The 26,908-nt window shown below is 50.0% G+C and overlaps 1 protein-coding gene across 1 annotated transcript in view; it reads right to left on the bottom strand.

The window, feature by feature from the left end:
- PEMT (phosphatidylethanolamine N-methyltransferase) overlaps window positions 1–24,048 on the bottom strand; it is an 81,493-nt gene extending 57,445 nt beyond the window's left edge. The window contains exons 1-2 of the mRNA XM_044304894.1: window positions 23,894–24,048; window positions 22,193–22,300 (exon numbers count right to left, since the gene is read on the bottom strand). Of these exons, the coding sequence (XP_044160829.1) occupies window positions 22,193–22,285 (93 nt within the window). The 5' untranslated portion in view covers window positions 22,286–22,300; window positions 23,894–24,048. The remainder of the gene's footprint in view (window positions 1–22,192; window positions 22,301–23,893) is intronic.
- Window positions 24,049–26,908: the final 2,860 nt, after the last annotated feature.

The raw sequence follows: 26,908 nt of genomic DNA, 5'->3' as shown, positions 1-26,908 counted from the left end.
GCCAGACTACGCAATATTAAGGTGAAACTACCTCAAACTGACACATTTCAGGAATAGCCATTTTTAAGGATTCACGATCTACAACTCAAATGTGACCGATACTGGTGCACATACAATCTGATCATGCATTCTGGTTCTACGTACAATCCAATCATGCATTCCGGTTCTAGATACAATCTGATCGTGCATTCTGGTTCTACGTACTATCCAATCATGCATTCCGGTTCTAGATACAATCTGATCGTGCATTCTGGTTCTAGATACAATCTGATCATGCATTCTGGTTCTACGTACAATCCAATCATGCATTCCGGTTCTAGATACAATCTGATCGTGCATTCTGGTTCTAGATACAATCTGATCATGCATTCTGGTTCTACGTACAATCCAATCATGCATTCCGGTTCTAGATACAATCTGATCGTGCATTCTGGTTCTAGATACAAGCTGATCTTCCTGTCCCGTCCCTGCAGCAGTACAGGGCTCCATAAATGTATTTTGCAGATGCTTTAATACACAGTCCTATGGGATTTGCCAAACTCCCGAGACTCCTTTGATAACTTGCCCGGTTTCTCCATGCGTCGTTGTGCGTACTGTGGGGACTCGCTCTGGTAGACAGGATTAGCGGAAGCAACAAGTTCTTTGGATCAAACAGTTCAGTGTTTTATTCACACTTTAGGCAAGTGACAAAACAAGCAGTCATATTCAAACAAAAAAGTCACCTTGCGATGTTGGTGGTAATCCAGACCATGCGGCAATTCTGCCTCAAAGAGTCTCATAGCAGCACCAACCTGTTTTCACGCCAAACAGGTAGAAAGCCTTTATCCAGATCCCAACACAGAGACATGGCTTCCGATTCCAGCTGCCTATTTAAGGACAGCCAGGTGCTGCCAAAACCCGGACCGGCATTTAAAATCCGGTTCGGGATTTGACCTTACATAGCTGTAAATCAGCCCAGCAGCACATGCTGGGAGAAAAATACCTGTTTTCCCAGACCAAACCTTTAACTGTGTCACATACCCAGTAACATGCCCTGTAACCAGCCTGCCCTGTGTTCCACCGAAAACTTTAAGTTTTGTAGGGAGAGAAACCATCGGGTTACCCGGGCAATTCTGTTCTTGGCCTGGCTCATCCACTTGAGAGGGGAGTGGTCGGTCACCAGACGAAACCTTCTCCCCAACAAATAGCGGAGAGACTCGAGTGCCCACTTGAGAGCCAGGCACTCTCTCCACTATACTGTACCGGGTCTCGGCTGGGTTGAGCTTACGGCTGAGGAAGACAACGGGATGTTCCTCCCCGTTGACTTCCTTAGACAGTACAGCGCCGAGGCCTACTTCGGAGGCATCGGTCTGTACTATAAACTCCCTTTTGAAGTCGGGCGTCACCAAAACCAGGGACCCACACAGGGCTGACTTCAAAGCGGAGAAAGCCTCTTCCACCCGATCATCCCAGCAAAACATCATTAACTTGTGTCCCTTCAAGAGTCCTGTCAAGGGCGTGGCCACCGTAGCAAAGTGGGGAACAAACCTCATGTAACAGCCCACCGTTCCCAGGAATTATTTTATTTGCCTAGTGGTGACAGGTCTGGGCCAATTTTGTATCGCCTCTATGTTTGTTCACTTGGGGTTTGATGACTCCACGCCCAATGACATACCCCAAATACTAAGTCACCCCTACCGCTGGCCCTTCAGTCTCAGGTTTCCAGGGTTCTGGTCTCCCCCCTGAGCCGGGCCACTCTGCTGGGGTTACCCCTGTCTCATGGGTATAAGTTACTCTCATAGCCGGCCACAGCAGCCTCTCCCTATTATAAGTTCATAATATAGATTTGTGGCGACAGCCACCTCGTGGGTCCATCTACCGGCCACCGTGCCAGCACAGTGGGTCTTAGTCTTAAGTCTCCGTGGATGCACATCACCCCGAATTTCCGGCCAGTATACTCCGTGGACCGCACTAGGGTCAAACAGTTCAGTGTTTTATTCACACTTTAGGCAAGTGACAAAACAAACAGTCATATTCAAACAAAAAGTCACCTTGCGGTGTTGGTGGTAATTCACACCATGCAGCAATTCCGCCTCAAAGAGTCCTTGCTGATAGCAGCACCAACCTTTTTTCAAGCCAAACCGGTAGCAAGCCTTCATCCAGACACAAGGCTCCCAGATCCCAACACATAGACCTGGCTTCTGAGCCCAGCTGCCTATTTAAGGACAGCCAGGTGCTGCCAAAACTGGACCGGCACTTAAAATCCGGTCCAGTATTTGACCTCACCTGGCTGTAAATCAGCCCAGCAGCACATGCTGGGAGGAAAATACCTATTTTCCCAGACCAAACCTCTCACCGTGTCGCAGTACACAGACCGTGATTTAGGATGTGACAGACAGAACATGAAGAGGGAGTAAAAATACAAGCCAATATCTCAATCCTGCCTAGAGAAGCCTGTCCCATTAAGGCCCAGGGTTTAGAGCTGAGGTTTTGTTTCAGTTGTACCTTAAATTGTGAGCCCCATTGGGGACAGTGTGACGCTAATGTCTGTAAAGCGTTACGGAATATAGTAGCGCTATATAAGTGCATAAAATAAATTAAATAATAGTTGTATCCAGTGTAAGCTTGGGCTCTGTTCACACTTGCATTTTTGCTAGCACTGCCTGCATTGCTATTCTCACGCTTTACCATACCAGCACCCTAGCAGAACCTGGATGGACCCCCAAAGTCAATAGTATAGCTGTCATGGCTCAGTTAAACAGAAGCCAATGTGAACGGAGCCCCAATTCATCACTAGCAAACGTCTATCTCCTGTTCTGGTAGTTTGATACAATGTATCAGCGCCCGGGTAATGGTATCAGATTGTTTCCATTGAAGGACTGCCTACACTGATACATTGAAACAAACCCTCAGCTGCAAGCAGTTATTAATGGGATTGTCCCTGCGTTTAATACTGATGACCTATCTTCAGGAAAAGTAATCAGTATCTGATCGGTGGGGGTCAGAGTCCTGGCACGCTCGCCGATCAGCTGTTTGAAGCGCTGCAGCCTCTTCGTAGGCCAGTGACGTCACGCTGATCATTGGTCACAGGGCCTAGGCGCTGGTCAGTCCCTTTCAAATGAATGGGGCTGAGCTGCAATACCAAGCACGGCCACTATCCAATGGACGGCGCTGTGCTCTTTAAGCTGCAAGGAGGCTGCGGTGCTTGCTGGAGCTGATCGTCAGACCCACGCCGATCATATACTGACGATCTAGCCTGAGGATGGGCCTCTGAAAACCCCTTTAAGTCTATAAGGGTTTATAGGCTCCACCTGTAAACAAGAGAGTGATCCCATTCACTGACAGCAAGCGGCAATTTTAAAAATGCTGAAATTTCCATTACACAGGCACAGTGGCGGCTCAACCCAATGGCAATCAGATGGATTCACGTGTAGCGCGTAACCTGGTCGCTGGCGAACATTCAAAAGTGAGGCAAGTCGAGTTTAAAGAGACCTACGACAGAAGCGGCAGCCAAAGCAGCAGATGGGCGAGTAAGTGCCTTAACAAAGCAGCTCCACACTGGGATGTGAGCGGATGATTTACCTCGGATCATCCTCCCCGCACTCCGGGAGCCGTGCATTATATACCTGAGGTCTGCCATTCGAGCAGCGCTTGCAGAGATAACTAACGCATTTCATGCCGGAGGACGCCCCGCTTCCATAGAAGACGCTCGCCTACACTTTCCACAGAAAGGCAGATTGGACTTGTGTGCTGTGTCTCCCCGGACGCACCTGCTTGATGGGATGTGAACATCTTCCCGAGTATCTGGAGAGAAGCCGAAGTGACCCGGAGACGATCACAGGGGAAGAGACTTCTACACGAAAGGTTAAATGGAGAAGAAATAGAGCTGCACATCCATCATGTCCCCCTGTGCCGCCCCTCACCCCCAGGCTGACCACAAAATACGGCTTCACCTCATCCAAAGTCTGTGGAAGAGATGAGCATCAGACGAGACAAAGGTTAAAGGGAAACTCCAGAAAGCCCCATAAATTGTAGCTTCCCGGTCATAAAAACAATCTGCTTTCTATAGTACAGTTCCGCTAATTGTGACGTGGTGTAGATGACGGGGGCGGCCGTCTCCAAAACCGCCGGTCTTGCGGTGCGTTCCCCATATGCTGGTTAGCACCTACCAAAAGTGATCCTAGGAAGGACACCCAGTGAGCGGGAGATAGGATGCCCAAAGCTAACCCCTCTGGCCCAATACCACAGAAGATGCATCACACAGCAGATTACCGACAACTTTACTGCGGGCGGTGATAGAAAGGTGTCAGATGATACAAGGCATCGCAGCTTGCTGTATACGGGGATATGTCGCAGCAGACTATTGAAAGCGCCCACGCTGACCTCTGTCCACCCCCGAAAGAGCCTACAATGGGTACGTGGGGATCAGAACTGGACCGTGGAGCAATGAAAGAAGGTGGACTGGTCTGAGGAATCACATTACATCCTGTGAACGGCCGGGGGCATACGTACCACTTACCTGGGGTAGAGATGGCACCAGGTGCACTATGGGAAGATAACAGCCTGGTCTGAGGAATCACATTACATCATGTGGATGGCCGGGGGCATACGTACCACTTACCTGGGGAAGAGATGGCACCAGGTGCACTATGGGAAAAAGGCGGCCTGGTCTGATGAATCACATTACATCATGTGGACGGCCGGGGGCATGAGCATCACTTACCTGGGGATGAGATGGCACCAGGTGCACTATGGGAAGAAGGCGGCCTGGTCTGAGGAATCACATTACATCATGTGGACGGCCGGGGCATATGTACCACTTACCTGGGGATGAGATGGCACCAGGTGCACTATGGGAAGAAGGCGGCCTGGTCTGAGGAATCACATTACATCATGTGGATGGGTGGGTGCATGTGCGTCACTTACCTGGGGTAGAGATGGCACCAGGTGCACTATGGGAAGAAGGCGGCCTGGTCTGAGGAATCACATTACATCATGTGGACGGCCGGGGGCATATGTACCACTTACCTGGGGTAGAGATGGCACCAGGTACACTATGGGAAGAAGGCGGCCTGGTCTGAGGAATCACATTACATCATGTGGACGGCCGGGGGCATATGTACCACTTACCTGGGGTAGAGATGGCACCAGGTGCACTATGGGAAGAAGGCGGCCTGGTCTGAGGAATCACATTACATCATGTGGACGGCCGGGGCATATGTACCACTTACCTGGGGATGAGATGGCACCAGGTGCACTATGGGAAGAAGGCGGCCTGGTCTGAGGAATCACATTACATCATGTGGATGGGTGGGTGCATGAGCATCACTTACCTGGGGATGAGATGGCACCAGGTGCACTATGGGAAGAAGGCGGCCTGGTCTGAGGAATCACATTACATCATGTGGACGGCCGGGGCATATGTACCACTTACCTGGGGATGAGATGGCACCAGGTGCACTATGGGAAGAAGGCGGCCTGGTCTGATGAATCACATTACATCGTGTGGACGGCCGGGGCATATGTACCACTTACCTGGGGATGAGATGGCACCAGGTGCACTATGGGAAGAAGGCGGCCTGGTCTGAGGAATCACATTACATCATGTGGACGGCCGGGGCATATGTACCACTTACCTGGGGATGAGATGGCACCAGGTGCACTATGGGAAGAAGGCGGCCTGGTCTGAGGAATCACATTACATCATGTGGATGGGTGGGTGCATGTGCGTCACTTACCTGGGGTAGAGATGGCACCAGGTGCACTATGGGAAGAAGGCGGCCTGGTCTGAGGAATCACATTACATCATGTGGACGGCCGGGGGCATATGTACCACTTACCTGGGGTAGAGATGGCACCAGGTACACTATGGGAAGAAGGCGGCCTGGTCTGAGGAATCACATTACATCATGTGGACGGCCGGGGGCATATGTACCACTTACCTGGGGTAGAGATGGCACCAGGTGCACTATGGGAAGAAGGCGGCCTGGTCTGAGGAATCACATTACATCATGTGGACGGCCGGGGGCATATGTACCACTTACCTGGGGTAGAGATGGCACCAGGTACACTATGGGAAGAAGGCGGCCTGGTCTGAGGAATCACATTACATCATGTGGACGGCCGGGGCATATGTACCACTTACCTGGGGAAGAGATGGCACCAGGTGCACTATGGGAAGAAGGCGGCCTGGTCTGAGGAATCACATTACATCATGTGGACGGCCGGGGGCATATGTACCACTTACCTGGGGTAGAGATGGCACCAGGTACACTATGGGAAGAAGGCGGCCTGGTCTGAGGAATCACATTACATCATGTGGACGGCCGGGGCATATGTACCACTTACCTGGGGAAGAGATGGCACCAGGTGCACTATGGGAAGAAGGCGGCCTGGTCTGAGGAATCACATTACATCATGTGGACGGCCGGGGCATATGTACCACTAAGGCTACTTTCACACTAGCGTTCGGGCGGATCCGTTCAGAACGGATCCGCCCATAATAATGCAGACGGAGGCTCCGTTCAGTACGGATCCGTCTGCATTATTTTAGCAAAAAAAAGCTAAGTGTGGAAATAGCCTGGGACGGATCCGTCCAGACTTTCAATGTAAAGTCAATGGGGGACGGATCCGCTTGAAGATTGAGCCACATTGTGGCATCTTCAAACGGATCCGTCCCCATTGACTTACATTGTAAGTCTGGACGGATCCGCACGCCTCCGCACGGCCAGGCGGACACCCCAACGCTTGAAGCAGCGTTCAGCTGTCCGCCTGTCCGTGCGGAGGCGAGCGGAGCGGAGGCTGAACGCCACCAGACTGATGCAGTCTGAGCGGATCCGCCTCCATTCAGACTGCATCAGGGGTGGACGGCTGCGTTCGGGTCCGCTCGTGAGCTCCTTCAAACGGAGCTCACGAACGGAATACCGAACGCTAGTGTGAAAGCAGCCTTACCTGGGGTAGAGATGGCACCAGGTGCACTATGGGAAGAAGGCGGCCTGGTCTGATGAATCACATTACATCGTGTGGACGGCCGGGTGCATAAGCGTCACTTACCTGGGGTAGAGATGGCACCAGGTGCACTATGGGAAGAAGGCGGCCTGGTCTGATAAATCACATTACATCATGTGGATGGCCGGGGGCATATGTACCACTTACCTGGGGAAGAGATGGCACCAGGTGCACTATGGGAAGAAGGCGGCCTGGTCTGAGGAATCACATTACATCATGTGGACGGCCGGGGCATATGTACCACTTACCTGGGGAAGAGATGGCACCAGGCGTAATAAGTAAGGACGGGAGTCTAATTACTGAGTTCTGGATTTCACTGTATAGGAAGGTGGCTGCCGGTCAGGAGCCGCTGGGGCCCCGTACTGCAGCAGGTGCCGCCCTATAGAAAATTCTCTGACCCAGAGGGGGGTGGGGGGGGGTCGATGGCTGATTATGTAAACTGGGACAATCAGTTCACTGTGGCCAAATCATCTGACTTCACTCGGCACAAATAAAAGTGAATCCTTGAGACATAAAATAACAAATTTATCTTAAATTAAATTAAAATGTAGAAAATTGTTGTTGGAGGTTTTTAATGAATTAGATAAACTAGACGAAGGGAAGGAATGAAGGGGATAAATATATATAATACCTACCAGCAGCTGCTCTGTCTATTACCAGTGCTCCCAGCTCAGCGTCATTGCCTACTGAAGTCCGCCATAGTCTGAATTCCTCAGGTGGCAGCTTTACACTGCAGCTTTGCTTGTTCAGTGACTCTAGCATAGCTGCTATGTCTATATGGCAGTCTGAAATCCATCGCCCTGTCTCACCAGAGGCTCTAGATTTTGTTCCTCCCCCATGCTTTACACGGCAGCTGTGCTTGCTCACTGAATCCAGCATAGCTGCACTGTCTACTGGAGTCTGAGGTAGTCTGAAATCCATCACCCAGTCTTCCCCCCATGCTTTACACTACAGCTTTCTTGTTCACAGACTTTTGCATAGCTGAAATGTGTAATGGAGTCTAAAGTAGTCGGAAATCAGTCTCCCTGTCTCAGAGGCTCAAGCTTCCATTCCTCCCCCATACTTTACACTGCAGCTCTACCTGTCGAGAGTGACCGCCATGTATTAGACTCAACAGATAGGACAGCTCCATTATTACACGTCCAGGCAGTGTAAATGTGATCACGCCTGGTCCTGTCAATCAAAGTGCAGAGAGCGCGGCAGTTGCAGAGAGAGCAACGCCTCTAGGTGTAACGGCCACGCCCCCGTTGCTCCTAGAGGCTCATTTGCATATATTAAAACTTCATTTTTCTCAGCAATGCGGACACATATGAACATAGGACCAACACAGATGCCGTCAGCTGCCAAGTGCACATGGAACAGGTCAGCGAGAGTCATAGGGACAAAACTGCTGACAGATGCCCTTTAAATCCCTTAAGTCCTGGATAATCGGACACAGATCTGCAGCCCACGGACAGTAGCCTGCGATCAGACCCATCTACAATGCAGTATAAAGTGGTGCGATATAGGGATAAATATGGCAATGCTAATGCTGCACTATCGTGCGTATCTGCAGTGATACATGGCCAGTACTATCACAAGGGGGCGCCACCTCCGACGCTCGGGGGCTCAGGTGCAGGCACGAAATCTACTTGGACGGAACAGACTCATAAAACACAACACAGACGAGGGGAAAAAAAACAAAGCGTCCTAAGAGGAACGAGTTCATATTTCTCAAGGCTGTCGGAAGAAGCTGTAATGTGCTCGCCGAAGAAAACGGACTGGAACAATACAGCGTCGGCTATCGAGATGCGGAACACTAGGTTCTCACTTGTCCTCGCCGCAGCGACACAAAACGTACGAGAATTCCTGCAGCTGCAATTCCTGGAGACCAAAACCCTCAACATTTTATTAAAGGGAAACTAAAAATAAATCACAAATAATGAGTTAAAGGGCACGTCCATCACTCCCGATACGGACGTCAGCGGCACAGGGGACAGATATTTTCGAACACTGTTTTTCTTATTATTCTGAATGTCATTTTTTACAAGGTCTTTAGGTCTCATGCACACGGCCGTGTCGTTTTTCGCGGATCTGCAAAAAACGGAAGCCGTCCGTGTTGCCTTCCGCAATTTGCGGAACGGAACGGGTGCCGGCAATATAAATGCCTATTCTTGTCCGCAAAGCGCGGACAAGAATAGGACAGGTTATATTTTTTTTTGTAGGGCCACGGAACGGAGCCACGGAGTGCTGTCCGCATCTTTTGCGGCCCCATTGAAGTGAATGGGTCCGCATCCGAGCCGCCCTTTTGGCGGCTCGAATGCGGACCCAAACAACGGTCGTGTGCATGAGGCCTTATCCAGCAAGTAGTTGTTTTCTCCTGTACTCACCGTCGCCCCCTGCAGGAGTAATGCATTTTATAGGCACTGCCAAGAGGACTTGGGGGACGGGAAAGTGACAAACAAACTTGCTTGGAGAACCTAGAGGAAACACAAGCAAAACCCGAGAACATACAAACTTCTTCGATTTGAATTCGAACCCAAGGCCCCAGGGCTGTGATGCAACATTACCCAGCACGGAGCTGCTCCCCGCCACTCCTCTAATGGTGGAGCCAGCATGGCTACTTTCACACTAGCGGTTGTTGCGGATCCGTCATGGATCTGCAAAAACACTTCCATTACAATAATACAAACGCATGCATCCATCATGAACGGATCCGGTTGTATTATGTCTGCTATAGCCAAGACGGATCCGACGTTAACACCATTGAAAGTCAATGGGGGACGGACCAGTTTTCTATTGTGTCAGAGAAAACGGATCCGTCCCCTTTGACTTACATTGTGTGTCAGAATGGATCCATTTGGCTCCACTTAATCAGGCAGGGTTTTGGTGTCCGCCTGCAGAGCAGAATGGAGACTGATCGGAGGAAAACGGATGTATTCTGAGCGGATCCTTTTCCATTCAGGATGCATTAGGGCAAAACTGATCCGTTTTGGACCGCTGAGCCCTGAGCGGATCTCACAAACGGAAAGTCAAAACGCCAGTGTGAAAGTAGCCCAAGCCAAAGCTAAGGAACAATTCTGGCAAATAGTAAAGGCGCCCACATCTACACATCGTACACGACAGATCCCGGGCTGTGCAGCACTTTCCTGCCCGGCTACCTCTCAGCTGCTCTACAGAAATGTATAGGACAGTTCCTGAGCACGTGCAACACTTCCCTGCCGACCACCTCGCAGCAGCTCTATAGAAATGTATAAGACGGCACCTGAGCACGTGCAACACAGTATGTGCAGCACTTCCTTGCCTTGCCACCTCTCAGCAGCTCTATAAGAGTATATAGGGCAGCTCCCAAGCATGCACAGTGCTTCCCTGCCCAGCTACATTTAGGTAGCTCTATAGAAATGTATTGAACGGCTTCCAAGCATGCGCAGTAGCTCCCTGCCCGGCTAATGCTCAGCAGTGCTATAGAAATGTATAAGACGGCTTCTGAGTATGTGCAGCACTTCTCTGCCCACCTACCTCTCAGCAGTCCTATAGAAATGTATAGAAATGAGCTATAGAAATGCATAGGACGGCTCCTGAGCATGTGCAGCACTTCCCTGCCCATCTACCGCTTGGCAGCTCTACACAAGTGCATAGGACAGTTTGTGGGATGCACAGTACCTGCTTGCTCCTGCATGCGCAGTAGCTCCCTGCCTGGCTACCTCTCAGCAACTCAATAGAAATGTATAAGACTGCTTCTGAGCATGTGCAGCACTTTCCTGCCCGGCCACCTCTATAGAAATGTATAAGATGGTTCCTGTGTATGTGCAGCACTTCCTTGCCCGGCTACCTCTCAGCTGCTCTACAGAAATGTATAGGACAGTTCCTGAGCACGTGCAACACTTCCCTGCCGACCACCTCGCAGCAGCTCTATAGAAATGTATAAGACGGCACCTGAGCATGTGCAACACAGTATGTGCAGCACTTCCTTGCCTTGCCACCTCTCAGCAGCTCTATAAGAGTATATAGGGCAGCTCCCAAGCATGCACAGTGCTTCCCTGCCCAGCTACATTTAGGTAGCTCTATAGAAATGTATTGAACAGCTTCCAAGCATGCGCAGTAGCTCCCTGCCCGGCTAATGCTCAGCAGTGCTATAGAAATGTATAAGACGGCTTCTGAGTATGTGCAGCACTTCTCTGCCCACCTACCTCTCAGCAGTCCTATAGAAATGTATAGAAATGAGCTATAAAAAAAACATAGGACGGCTCCTGAGCATGTGCAGCACTTCCCTGCCCATCTACCGCTTGGCAGCTCTACACAAGTAGATAGGACAGTTCTTGGGATGCACAGTACCTCCTTGCTCCTGCATGCGCAGTAGCTCCCTGCCTGGCTACCTCTCAGCAACTCTATAGAAATGTATATGACAGTTCCTGGGCTGCACAGTACCTACCTGCCCAGCTACATCTAGGCAGCTCTATAGAAAATGTATTTTGGACGGCACGCAAGCATGCACAGTAGCTCCCTGCCCAGCTACCTCTCAGCAGCTCCATAAAAATGGATAGGATGGCTACTGAGCATGAGCAGCACTTCCTTGCCCGGCTACTTCTCGGTAGCTCTACACAAGTGTATAGGACAGTTCCCGGGCTGCACGGTACCTCCCAGCTCTATAGAAATGTAGAGGATGGCTCCCTGCCCAGCCACCTCTCAACAGCTCTATAGAAATGTATATGCCAGCTCCTGAGCATGTGGAGCACCTCCATGCCCGGCTACCTCTCAGCAGGTATATAGAAACGCATAAAAAAGCTTCTAAGCATGTGCAACACTTCCCTGCCAGTCTACCTCTCAGCAGGTATATAGAAATGTATATGCCAGCTCCTGAGCATGTGCAGCACTTCCCTGCCCGGCTACCTCTCAGCAGGTATATAGAAATGCATGACAGCTTCTGAGCATGTGCAACACTTCCCTGCCAGTCTACCCCTCAGCAGGTATATAGAAATGTATATGCCAGCTCCTGAGCATGTGCAGCACTTCCCTGCCAGTCTACCCCTCAGCAGGTATATAGAAATGCATGACAGCTTCTGAGCATGTGCAACACTTCCTTGTCAGTCTACCTCTCAGCATGTATATAGAAATGCATAAGAAAGCTTCTGAGCGTGTTCAACACTTCCCTGCCTGGCTACCTCTCAAGTGGCGCTATAGAAATGTATAAGAAGGCTTCTGAGGATGTGCAGCACTTCCCTGCACAGCAACCTCTCAGCAGCTATATAGAAATGCATAAGACTGCTTCTGAGCATGTGCAACACTTCCCTGCCCAGCTACCTCTCAAGTGGCGCTATAGAAATGTATAAGAAGGCTTCTGAGGATGTGCAGCACTTCCCTGCACAGCAACCTCTCAGCAGCTATATAGAAATGCATAAGACTGCTTCTGAGCATGTGCAACACTTCCCTGCCCGGCTACCTCTCAGCATGTATATAGAAATGCATAAGAAAGCTTCTGAGCGTGTTCAACACTTCCCTGCCTGGCTACCTCTCAAGTGGCGCTATAGAAATGTATAAGAAGGCTTCTGAGGATGTGCAGCACTTCCCTGCACAGCAACCTCTCAGCAGCTATATAGAAATGCATAAGACTGCTTCTGAGCATGTGCAACACTTCCCTGCCCAGCTACCTCTCAAGTGGCGCTATAGAAATGTATAAGAAGGCTTCTGAGGATGTGCAGCACTTCCCTGCACAGCAACCTCTCAGCAGCTATATAGAAATGCATAAGACTGCTTCTGAGCATGTGCAACACTTCCCTGCCCGGCTACCTCTCAAGTGGCGCTATAGAAATGTATAAGAAGGGCTCCTGAGGATGTGCAGCACTTCCCTGCACAGGTACCTCTCGGCAGCTCTACACAAGTGTATAGGACAGTTCCCGGGATGCACAGTACCTCCTTGCCCAGCTACTCCTAGGCAGCTCTATAGAAATGTATTGGACGGCTTCCGAGCATGTGCAGTAGTTCCCTGCCCAGCCACCTCTCGGCAGCCTTATAGAGATGTATAGGACGCTTCCCGAGCATGCACAGTAGCCCTGAAACCCTTCTATACCACTGCAAAATAATGGTTGAGATAGGAATTACCCTTTAAGCAGGAAGTGACCACCATGAAAACCAGCATCAAAAAGTAATTGCCACTTTTTTGGACCACAAAGACCATTGCTTGAAAGACCAAAAATTATTTATAGAACCCCATCCTTGAAGAACACGGGGATACGAAAATGACCCTTAATTATAACCAGACATCACGATTCGTGAGGCCTCCACTAGAATGTCATGTCCTGTGCATCGGGTACAAGGCGAACACCCGAGCACCCACACCTCTTTCCGTCGGCCCTGCCTTTTGGCGTTCAAGGGGTTAACCGGTTTTTAATTTTACGTACAGGAGTTGAATGTTACAGTGGGGAAGGACAGGCTGTACCTGCACAAGCTGCTGGAGCGGGGAGCTAATGACAAGATACAAACACAAGCCGAAACCCAATCTCCCTGGAGGTACAACACAACAAATCCGCAATCACTGGATGTACGCAACCTTCTAATCGCACCCGGACAGCGGCTCTCGAGCGCCCGACCGCAGCGCGCAGGATAGAGTTCCCTATTCTTGGGTAGAGGCACAGTCTGGAACATTTCCCAGGAATGACAGAGCTGCCTGGAGCTATCGGGTGAACGGTCCGGTAATGGAGAAGAGCGCCTTGATCCGAACGTAACACATCGGGAGGGAGGGGGGGGGGGACATAAAACAAGCTGGAACGTCGAAGCAGCGCCGGGGAGAACACGAGGCCCGGGGGGGCAACGCGTCCTGCAGTCGTGAACATTGCACCACAGTACGGCATGCTCTGTGCAGACACTGAACAAGCAGCAGAATATTCAGAGCAACGCGTTCTGTGTCCGATTTTTAAGAACTTTATGTGAGCTATATCTCTCAACCAAAGCCCTTGGTATTATTAAGAGACACAACGATAGGGGTGATACTCCACTTTCTCCATAATCTTATCTCAAAGAGCAGTCAGGTGGCGCTCTCTCTACCGGGACACCATCAACATTACCTTTTATCCATTGATACCGCACCTGATGGTTTACACAGCTTCTCCAGTCCCAACCAAAGCTGCATAAAAAATAAATAAATAAATAAAAAACACAGGAGGTGGGGGGGGGGGGGGGGCTCCAAGGCAGTGCATTGTGGGAACTGTAGTTTTATCTACAACAAACTGCTGCGGACATGACGTCCCACAGATACTCAGTACAGGGACGACTCAACCAGCAGGGGGTGCTATAAGATGTGAACTATGAAGGACAGGAACGGACTAAAGTCACAACACAGAAGTGACGTCAGATGAGAGCACGACAGATATAAGATGAGCATCGCCTGCACTCCCTTATTTCGGCGAAAGCAGAATTGTTTCCTTCAGTGCTGACTGCTCTTTAGCTCTGCTCTATAATGCACAGCTGCGACCAGCTTATCTGAATGTTCCACTGGAGCCTGGGGTAGTCTGAGACATACCTCAGTGCCTCTAATTCCTGCTTTCTTCCTCCACCATGCTTTACACTGCAGTGCAAATTGAGCAGGAAGTCAGAACATGGACGCAGATATAGCCGTTTTAGGGCAGCCTCTGCCTGCTGCTACACAGACAAAATACAGGATGCCATAAATGGCATCCGACGTTCTGGAGATATCAGCTGCTTGCAGGGAGTGCCGCCTTGGTAACAGTATTTTAGGGAGTTGTAGTTTCTGCAATTGCCTTACTCCTTAGGCCCCTTTCAGACGGGCGTTGCGGGAAAATGTGCGGGTGCGTTATGGGAACACCCGCAATTTTTCTGCGCGAGTGCAAAACATTGTAATGTGTTTTGCACTCGCGTGAAAAAAATCGCGCATGTTTGGTACCCAAACCCGAACTTCTTCACAGAAGTTCGGCCTTGGGATCAGTGTTCTGTAGATTGTATTATTTCCCCTTATAACATGGTTATAAGGGAAAATAAGAGCATTCTGTATTCAGAATGCATAGTACAATAGCGCTGGAGGGGTTAAAAAAATGATAATAATAATTTAACTCACCTTAGTCCACTTGATTGCGGCCCGGCATCTCCTTCTGTCTCCTTTGTTGAATAGGACCTGTGGTGAGCATTAATTACAGGAACAGGACCTTTGATGACGTCACTCCGGTCATCACATGGTACGTCACCATGGTAAAGGATCATGTGACGTACCATGTGATGAGCGGAGTGACATCAAAGGGCCTGTAATTAATGCTCACCACAGGTCCTATTCAACAAAGGAGACAGAAGGAGATGCCGGGCCGCAATCAAGTGGACTAAGGCGAGTTAAATTTTTATTTTTTTATTTTTACTATGCATTCTTTATTCAGTATGCTCTTCTTTTCCCTTATAACCATGTTATAAGGAAAAATAATAATGATCGGGTCTCCATCCCAATCTTCTCCTAGCAACCGTGCGTGAAAATCGCACCGCATCCGCACTTGCTTGCGATTTTCACGCAACCCCATTCACTTCTATGGGGCCTGCGTTGCGTGGATTATCGCACCGCAACGCGCAAAGAGGAGCATGCTGCGATTTTCACGCAACGCATAAGTGATGCGTGAAAATCACCGCTCATGTGAACAGCCCCATAGAAATGAATGGGTCGGTAATCAGTGTGGGTGCAATGCGTTCAACTCACGCATCGCATCCGCGCGGAATACTCGCCCGTGTGAAAGGGGCCTTAGAGTAGCATCACCCGACAACTTACATCTGCCAGACTAAGGCCTCTTGAGCACAAATGTTGTGTGCCCGTGGCCGTATTGTGACCCGCATACCGCGGGTCCGCAATACACGGGCTCTGGCCCGTGTGAACTCCGCATCACTTGAACGGGTCCGCAATCACGGAGATCCCGAATGGAAGCAAGGATCGGAACCCCATGGTTCTATTCAAGTTAAATGGGTCTTAATCCGTCCCGGCCGCCGCATGGAAGTTGCCCATGCATTCGGGACCGAAATTGCGGTCCCTAATGCACGGAAGGGATGCACAACATTCCTTTGCAAGAGGCCCAAGTGTGTCAAATACTGTGCCTCAGGCCTCAAGTCTTCTTTATAGCGAGGATGTCCTCTTAGGCGCCAGGGCCCCATACTATAAAAATAAGGCTCCTTTACGCTGCTGCTTGACACTAAAACGTTACTATCTGTGGCACCAGGGAGACCAAAACCCAGTGCAGGTTCTCGCCAAACAATAAAATGAGGATGAAACCAAGCGGGAACGGGCCCCCTCTGTCCAGGGGTCCCATAGTAGCCGTAAGACCTACCTTCATGGTCTGCACATTCACGGAAGTGCGCGACGGGGGGCCTGTTCTCGAGAAAGAAGCGGGTGCCAGAGGTGGATATCCTGTGGAGGGGTGCACCCTGTGGATATGCGGAAACTGTCCGGATGGGACAACCCCTTTAATGAGACCTCGTGGTGAATTTGGCGCATCTTCTGGCAGAAAAATCAAACCTAGATCTTGAGCTGTAATTCATGCCGGTTTCTGGAGTAAATGATAGCAAATCTATCCTCTCCCTTCTGCGGCGTAAAATTTTGTACAAAATTCCCCTTTGGTGTGATTTGTAAGTAATGTGCGCAGCTCTGAATGTGACTAGAGCATAAAACACAATGTAACCCAAGATCATAAACTGCATCAGTATTTCTCTTCTTAATACGATCCTACACACTTTTCCATCTCCACGTCATAGGAGTGATATATGATGAGGACAGCGAGGTGCGGAATATCCCGGGGTGAAGGCCACCGCGCGGGAACATCTGCCGCCCAGTATTACAGGAGCCTACTGAGCTGGCCACGGGTCACACTGACTCCATAACCTCCTCCAGGTGTCAGAAATAGACGACATACAGGACCTTAAGGCTTCCCTGGCACGTATCTAAGCTCCAAAGTATCTACCCATTAATGGTGCCTAACAAAGTGCAATGCAATTAACTCCATAGTGACCGCCATAGTGACCGCCACTGTCCCTGTAGAAGGAGATTCAGTAATATTACACGATGGGGACAGGGTCATATTTGCAACAAGGCACATGAGGGCACGTGCCTAGGGCGTCAAGAAAGGGGATAGCAGTACTTCACAGAGGAAGCGAATGATTTATGTGGATTCTTTCACCTTAGTGCCCCTTATCAGGAACGTTTTTTTAGTGTAGCTACAAGTCAGGAGATTTAACCCTCACACTGCTTACCTACAGATAATGTCACGGTAATCTCGTCCGGGAGGCTGTGCATGGGTTAAATCTGACTTGGTGCTGCATCTAACAAAGGTAAGTGATAAGGAGACATCAGAGCAGTCAGATAAGGAGACATCAGAGCAGTCAGATAAGGAGAAAGGAGAAGCCAGTATATGACATATATGTATACTTTTTTCAGGTTTAGGCCTCATGCACACGACCGTTGTTTCATTCCGTGTCCGTTGTTCAGTTTTTCGTGATTTTCTGCGGACCCATTGACTTTCAATGGGTCCGTTGAAAACTCGGCTAATGCACCGTTTGTCATCCGCGTCCGTGATCCGTGGTTTCAGTCCGTAAATAAAAATATAACCGGTCCTATTTTTTTTCACGGAAAACGGTTTGCGGACCCATTCAAGTCAATAGGTCAGTGAAAAAACGCAGAGGCACACAAGATTGTCATCCACGTCCGTGTGTCCGCGTCAGTTTTTTTTCTATCATTTGCAAGGCAAACTTAACTTAGACTTTTTTTTTACTTTCCTTCATGTCTGGTGATCCTCCAAAAATAAAGGAAGACACACGGAAACAAAAACGGATCACGGAACAACGGAACCCCATTTTGCGGAACGGAACACAACAACGGTCGTGTGCATGAGGCCTTAAAATCAAACATTCCACGTGTATAAACTGCACGGCCATCAACCACAGCAATCACGGCGAGACCGAGGGCAGTTTTACCGCATGATCAAAATCATTCTACGTACAGTATCTACTGTATGACCTCAAGTCAACGGGGCGTGAGCAGCAGACGCGCATGGTGCAGGATAAACTCTGAACACAGCCCTGGATTGGGGGGGTATATACTGTGTGGTTCCCTGGGACAGTATCCAAACATAAAAAGCTTAGATACGCTGCTTCAGGAGACCGTATACCACATGATAGGCTTAGATATACCCACTCAGCAGACCGTATCACACAAAACGGGGTTCGGATACACAGCTCTGCAGACAATATCATACAGGACAGGCTTAGATACACAGCTCTGCAGACAATATCATACATGACAGGCTTAGATACACAGTTCAGCAGGCAATATCATACATGACAGGCTTAGATACACAGCTCTGCAGACAATATCATACAGGACAGGCTTAGATACACAGCTCTGCAGACAATATCATACAGGACAGGCTTAGATACACAGCTCTGCAGACAATATCATACATGACAGGCTTAGATACACAGCTCTGCAGACAATATCATACATGACAGGCTTAGATACACAGCTCTGCAGACAATATCATACAGGACAGGCTTAGATACACAGCTCTGCAGACAATATCATACAGGACAGGCTTAGATACACAGCTCTGCAGACAATATCATACAGGACAGGCTTAGATACACAGCTCTGCAGACAATATCATACATGACAGGCTTAGATACACAGCTCTGCAGACAATATCATACATGACAGGCTTAGATACACAGCTCTGCAGACAATATCATACAGGACAGGCTTAGATACACAGCTCTGCAGACAATATCATACAGGACAGGCTTAGATACACAGCTCTGCAGACAATATCATACAGGACAGGCTTAGATACACAGCTCTGCAGACAATATCATACATGACAGGCTTAGATACACAGCTCTGCAGACAATATCATACATGACAGGCTTAGATACACAGCTCTGCAGACAATATCATACAGGACAGGCTTAGATACACAGCTCTGCAGACAATATCATACAGGACAGGCTTAGATACACAGCTCTGCAGACAATATCATACAGGACAGGCTTAGATACACAGCTCTGCAGACAATATAATACAGGACAGGCTTAGATACACAGCTCTGCAGACAATATCATACAGGACAGGCTTAGATACACAGCTCAGCAGACAATATTATGCACGATAGGCTTAGGCCTCTCGCACACAAGCGTATTTTCATTCAGTGTCCGTTCTGTTTTTTTTTTGCGGACCGTATACAGAACCATTCATTTCAATGGGTCGGCAAAAAAAATAAAACACTCCGTGTGCATTCCGTTTCCGTATTTCCTTTCCGCTAACAGATAGAACTTGTCCTATTATTGTCCGCATAGGACTGTTTTATTAGGGGCCAGCTGTTCCGGTTCTGCAAAACACGGAATGCACGCGGACGTCATCTGTATTTTTTGCGGACAGCAAAATACATACGGTCGTGTGCAAGAGGCCTTAGATACACACCTCTGTAGACAGTATCATGCATGATAGGCTTAGATACACAGGTTCAGCAGACTGTATCACACATGACAGGCTTAGAGTGGATCAGTAGCACAGCGTCGATGAAAATGCATAAAATATTATAAATTAGTAAAGCGTCTTATGGTTCTCGAAAACAGTATCATACAGCACGGGCTAAGATACACTCGCTCAGCAGCACATGATGGGGAGTGTAGTCCGTGTAGTTCTGTATCGCACATGATAGACATAGATACTCTGGATCAGACCACCCATCCTTAGACATGTACACTGAGAGTTAATTGCATTAATAAGTGACCCCCCCCTATCCCCAGATCAGCGGGTTACACTGGCTGCGCTGCTCCATGTTCCATGAAATGACACCGGTGCTCTACATACGGTGTAGGCGCACTTCAGGGAGTGGGCAGCTGCTATTGAGTTCACCTAGATTTGGGTAGCCGCTGTGTAACGGTGCACCTGCCCGCTCCTATGAAACCTCAGGCGACATGTCATCTATACAGTAACATCCTCCACCGGCTGCGTGAGGTGGATGCCCCAGGTTTCTACCCGCCACGTAAATCTGTGCCCTCGTCCACATCACAGATGCAATCAGTGGCACAAATCATTTCTAGGTTTATCTGCTTCTGGAAAAGCTGGGTGACAACCGAGTCACCGATACGGCTCAGTTGGGATACGTCATCCAGCTTTCCCAGATGAAGCGAGGAAAGCTGCGCGATTATGCCTACGGTAAGCAAGACGTTTAAGCTGCTCATACACGTTAGGCATACATCAGACCACCTAATGTGGACTGGACTCTGATGGGTGAGAAGGATCGGGCAAGATGGAGCACACCGTGTCCGATCCTTCCGTTCTCAGGAGAGATAAGCCGCTGCCAGAGGAGCCTGGAATGACAGGGGCGTCTGGCCCGCTCCGCTATCGCCATTCACAATGCATTCATAATCAGCCGAGCCCAGCGTGTATGGGAGGGGTGGGAAAGCTGTCAGTCGAGCAATGTGCCGGGAGTATTGTTTTCTCATCTCCGAAAGCTGCAGATTCCAATGTTCAAACAGCTTGATAGCTGAAAATCTCCCACATGTGTTGCCAAGAAGAATAAGGATCAGGTCCCTGAACTTACACTGAGCTGCGAAATCCCGGAAAAACACCGGAGGTAGAACAAAAAGGTGTCTAAACTCTACGTAAAAGTTTCATATAGCTGAGCGCTGTGTCTGTCTACATACATCAGGCCATACAGTGTCCTAGACAGGTGCACTACCTTCACAGAGAACAGTGCAAACGCCGCATCCATACGGAAGGCATGCCAGCCAACCAATACTGATCCCCAAGATCTGGGCCCATTATACGGCACCTCTACAGGACAAACTTTCCAAACATGTTCTTTTAGATAAAAAAAAAAATAAAAAACACACACAACATTAAATTAGCCATAAAAACAGTGGATGCCGCCGCAGGGGAGGATAAGCCAGCGGCACAAGGAGGAGCCTGGATGTGACAACAGCGGCTGGGGAGGTGTCAATCAAGACCGGGCGAGCAGGGACAGACACTGGACAGCATGCACAAATGCCCGCTAGACTGTTCACAGGCCATTAGCACACAGTGCAGGACGTATTAAAAGATACTACATCTCTTTTCCTGCATCTGAAAAATAAAAACAGACAGGCCATGTTCGGAAAGATTGTCAGGTCATCAATTACGGCATGGTGGTGGTTCAGAGTAACAGGTACTTTCAAAATTATAAAATTGTGGATGCCTGCATTCACCACTAGAGGGAGCTCACTGCCCACCATTTATACGCTGCAATCAGTAATAAGCTCCAGCACTCCCTCTAGTGGTGGCTGCAGGAAGGCAGAGTTTTATCATATAACTATCTATCCAGGTGGGCCGAAGCTCTGTCTCTAATATATTATGAAATGAAATGAGTCAGGACAGAACGATGGATGTTAATAGACGGACATTCACTTTCAGAAAAAATAAATAAAATAAAATTACAACCATTTTAAGCCTATCTAGTGAAGAGCGAATCAATTTGTCTCATCAACTCGATCTCTACACCCGAGAGGGGGTGCCCCCGCAGCTGAAGACACCCCCCCCCGCCGCTTGATTGACAGGGCAGGACATCTCGCCCGGCCCTGACCATCTTGAATCACTGTTCCGAGTGGCGGCACAAGAGCAGAGACTCTGCTTCCGCTACTGGAGAGGCGACTGTGCATACGCCACATCATTTCCGGGTAGTGGAGCATGAACAGTCGCTACTCCAGAATAAGAAGCACAGTCTCTGCGCTTGCACAGCTACTAGGAGCAGTGATGCAGGCGGGAGATTGTCAAGGCCAGCCGCCAGAGTCTTCAGCTGCGGTGACGCCCCTTCAAAAGGCGTAGGACTCCAGGTTGAGGAGACGAAATTAATCTCTAATTCAACGCTAACATTGAAGAAACTACCTGCATGTACCTACATACCTTTCCATAACCCAAAGTTGCCTTCCCCTAGTGTATTGGGCGCGAGGTGCGAGTTTAGGTTGCCTAGCAACCACTGCCATATTCTACCTGTAGACAACAGACTGCCTCCTCAGGCGGCACAGGCTTGTTCAGATTTTCCCCCTTTAATGCAGCAGAAAATACAAACTGCGAAAGAAAAGCTGCAGCCTTTTCAGCACAAGGGGCAAGAGAGGCGAGGATGACAGGAGGCCGGGTGTAATTCCGACCACGGGGGGGGACATTGTGCAGAAAACAACTTCTCCTCTCCTTTCGTCGGCCTCCGATCCGAACACTCACCACATTCCAGAACAGCGGATTGAACAGGATGCAAGCTGTAGCGAACAGGAAGTTGTATTCCGTCAGCTCCACATACCGCGACAGGTCCGCCATGATGGAGAGGTCAATCTGCAAGACGAGAAGTTACAGTTGGTCAGTTCTGAAGCGTTCAGCCACCGGTAATAGTCACCCTCGCAATTCGCTAGGCAATCAAGACGTCACTGAGGTACAAAGTACCTCCTGACTCAGCAGGGGCAGCCGAGACGCCTAGAGGCCGGTGACACGCTCATGGTGGACACAGGAGCCATACGTTGACTCTGGACTATGCCCCCTGACGTCAGGCCGGGTCCCAGCTCAGAATCAGCAGGACGTCCCGATCAGAAGATTGTACATTCCTGATCCTTATTCCGTCAGGCTCTCTTAGGCCTCGTCCGCGACGACAAGATGGTCAGGGGTTCATCTGTGAAAGATCCTTGTTTGGTCCATGCGTCATCCGTGTCTAGGGGTGGACTGGCCACAGGGAAGTTTCCTGGTGGGGCCGATGCCCGGGTGGGGGGGGCGTCCCAGCCCTCCTCACAGCCTCTGCCCAACTAAATAACGACGTGATGCTCTCAGCATACCCCGGGCACCTATCCATTCAGCTGTATCACTGTCCTCGGTACGGTGATAACGCTGTGATGTCAAAACCCCAAAAACCTTGGCGGAATTGTGTTTTTTTTTTCTATTTTACCCCACAAAGAATTGTTTTTCTGATTTCCAATACAATACATGGTAAATTAAATGGCGGCATTAAAAAAATGCATCTTGTCCCGCAAAAAAATAAGCCCTCAAAAAGCGAGGTGAACGGAAAAATAAAAAAGTTATGGCTATTGGAACACGGTGAAGTAAAAAAAAAAAAATCAAAAAAATGTCAAAGCAAAAATAGGCTCGATCTTCGAGGGGATGTCTAGACATATTTACCTGCTCCCCTCCACGGCTTCCCGGACTCCACCTGTCAACCTCCACACGCACCGCTGCAGCCATGTCGGGTCTCGTAGGCATGTCACCGCCACATGACCCCGACCATGCGGACGCTAACAGGTGGGGACTGGAAATCCAGTGAAGACGGCAGGGGAGCCAAGGAGCTGGAAGGTAGTGGCGCAGAGCAAGTATTAAAATATATATATATATATAAAAAAAAATCCTGGACAACCCCTTTAAGGCGTGCGCACTGCGGAACAGCCCCAGGGAAGTCCCCGTGTATTTTGCCAAGTGCAATTTCTAGAACAATGGCTCTTCAGCTACTGCAAAACTACAACTCCCAACAAGCATGATTGGAGTAGTAGTTTTGCAATAGCTGGAAAGACATTGGTTGGGGAACATTACTCTGCAGCAGGGATCACCCCAGCTGCTGTGAAACTACGACTCCCAGCATGCACACCGACTCAGCTGCTCTTGTAACTGCCACAGAAATGAATGGAGCATGCTGGGAGTTGTAGTTTCAGAACAGCCTTGTTAAGGCCCTTCCGCCAGTCCCACTCTATGCCTTGTGATAAAAGCCTTTTCTGGACAATCCCTTTAATAAAATAAAAATAAATCAGCCATCATCACTATGGAAACTGCTACTTGCTTTCAGTTCCTGAATATACTGATAGTGGACAACCCCTTTAAATGTAAATAATGGGGATTGTAGTTACCCCCCCATTGTTATTACACGGCCACTACAAATCATGCAGCAGTTACCTTAGAATAATCCAGATTGCTGAGCCCCCCGCAGCACTCCCAGCACTCCCAGTGCTCCCAGCGCTCAGAGGCCACTGTGTGACAGGCGTCAGGGCATCGCTGAGGTCAGGGGCTAAAGGTCTCACGGGGGGGGGGGGGGGCGCGCGCCTGTCAAAGGTCACGTGTAACGTGGCCAAACCGGTGATGGCTAATACTATACCCGGAAGGGGCTGCTGACGTCACCGCATCACGTGGTCCTCCTAGGTCGGAAACTGGAGAGCGCGCGCTGATTCCAACAGTGTGAAGGTTTAGGTTTTTTCACATGGAGTGAACTGGTTGTATATGATGGGGGGTCGTGTGGGACTGTACATTGAGATTGGGGGGTCGTGTGGGACTGTACATTGAGATTGGGGGGGCGTGTGGGACTGTACACTGATATGGGGGGGGGGGGGCGTGTGGGACTGTACACTGATATGGGGGGGGGGCGTGTGGGACTGTACACTGATATGGGGGGGGCCGTGTGGGACTGTACACTGATATGTGGGGGGCCGTGTGGGACTGTACACTGAGATGGGGGGGGCGTGTGGGACTGTACACTGAGATGGGGGGGCGTGTGGGACTGTACACTGAGATGGGGGGGGCGTGTGGGACTGTACACTGAGATGGGGGGGGCGTGTGGGACTGTACACTGAGATGGGGGGGCGTGTGGGACTGTACACTGATATGGGGGGGGCGTGTGGGACTGTACACTGATATGGGGGGGCGTGTGGGACTGTACACTGATATGGGGGGGCGTGTGGGACTGTACACTGATATGGGGGGGGCGTGTGGGACTGTACACTGAGGGGGCCGTGTGGGACTGTACATTGAGATTGGGGGGTCGTGTGGGACTGTACACTGATATGGGGGGGGGCCGTGTGGGACTGTACACTGATATGGGGGGGGGCCGTGTGGGACTGTACACTGATATGGGGGGGGCCGTGTGGGACTGTACACTGATATGGGGGGGCGTGTGGGACTGTACACTGATATGGGGGGGGCGTGTGGGACTGTACACTGATATGGGGGGGGCGTGTGGGACTGTACACTGAGATGGGGGGGGCGTGTGGGACTGTACACTGAGATGTGTGGGACTGTACACTGAGATGGGGGGGCGTGTGGGACTGTACACTGATATGGGGGGGGCGTGTGGGACTGTACACTGAGATGGGGGGGGGCGTGTGGGACTGTACACTGAGATGGGGGGGGGGCGTGTGGGACTGTACACTGAGATGGGGGGGCGTGTGGGACTGTATACTGAGATGGGGGGGGGGGGCGTGTGGGACTGTACACTGAGATGGGGGGGGGGCGTGTGGGACTGTACACTGAGATGGGGGGGGGGGGCGTGTGGGACTGTACACTGAGATGGGGGGGGGGGCGTGTGGGACTGTACACTGAGATGGGGGGGGGCGTGTGGGACTGTACACTGAGATGGGGGGGGGGCGTGTGGGACTGTACACTGAGATGGGGGGGGGGGCGTGTGGGACTGTACACTGAGATGGGGGGGGGGGCGTGTGGGACTGTACACTGAGATGGGGGGGGGGCGTGTGGGACTGTACACTGAGATGGGGGGGGCGTGTGGGACTGTACACTGAGATGGGGGGGGCGTGTGGGACTGTACACTGAGATGGGGGGGGCGTGTGGGACTGTACACTGAGATGGGGGGGGCGTGTGGGACTGTACACTGAGATGGGGGGGGCGTGTGGGACTGTACACTGAGATGGGGGGGGCGTGTGGGACTGTACACTGAGATGGGGGGGGCGTGTGGGACTGTACACTGAGATGGGGGGGCGTGTGGGACTGTACACTGAGATGGGGGGGCGTGTGGGACTGTACACTGAGATGGGGGGGGCGTGTGGGACTGTACACTGAGATGGGGGGGGCGTGTGGGACTGTACACTGAGATGGGGGGGGCGTGTGGGACTGTACACTGAGATGGGGGGGGCGTGTGGGACTGTACACTGAGATGGGGGGGCGTGTGGGACTGTACACTGATATGGGGGGGAGGGGCGTGTGGGACTGTACACTGATATGGGGGGGAGGGGCGTGTGGGACTGTACACTGAGATGGGGGGCCGTGTGGGACTGTACAAAGACACGTGTAACATAGCCAAATCTCACACCCTTCCGGGATGGGGAAACGCTCCTTTGATTCTGATTGGCTGACGTTCCGCCTCGTGATTGGTTGTGTGCGGCAGGACGCTGCGGGTTAGTCTGGTTGCTATGACAACAGCATCCCTCTTGTAGTGAGGGGATTTTTATTTTATTTTTTTATCATCATGGCGGCGGGGCACACCAAGGAAGAAAAGTGCAATAAAATGATGAACTGTATAATCGAGCTGCGTTACTGATGCCCCTGAGAAGGCGGTGAGCCCCCTGATCAGTAATAACCCACCATAGCATTACACGTTCCCATTTCATGTCATTTATGTGTTTTGGACAAAGTAAAGCTACCTGCAGACAAAAAATCTAGAAAAACAGCGTTTGCGCTTTAATATAATGGATTTTCACATCTAAAGCCTATGGTGTTGCCATGACAACTACACAAACGGCTTCTCAGCAGACTCCTTCATGGATTATTTGTGAATTATACTTTATTATTATCCATTTGGCAGAATCGTTTTGTGTTTTGCTCCTACACCATTACCAAAATTTCTAGTCTTTTTTGCTAAATTTTAACAATACATCACCTCAGGGATCAGTTTCCATTCTGTTCAATAAAAGCAAGCAGGAATCTTGAAAAACCTCAGACTTGGGTGCATTTTCCAACATATATCCTGAACATTGAGATAAGGCCGTGTTCACATCACGTATACACTAGGGCTGCAGCTAACCATTATTTGAATAATCGATTAGTTGTCGATAATTTCATCGATTAATCGGGAAAAAACACCAAAATGACCAAAAAAAAGAGGTTTATATGATATTACTTGAAAAATTATGTTCAAAGGCCATATTAAAACAAATTGTTGATGGCGTCGTTATGGGGAGGGGGATC

This window comes from Bufo gargarizans, chromosome 8, assembly GCF_014858855.1.
Source record: "Bufo gargarizans isolate SCDJY-AF-19 chromosome 8, ASM1485885v1, whole genome shotgun sequence".
NCBI lineage: Eukaryota > Metazoa > Chordata > Amphibia > Anura > Bufonidae > Bufo > Bufo gargarizans.
The sequence above is the reverse complement of the archived record's forward strand: the minus strand, read 5'-3'. Positions and strand labels throughout refer to the sequence as shown.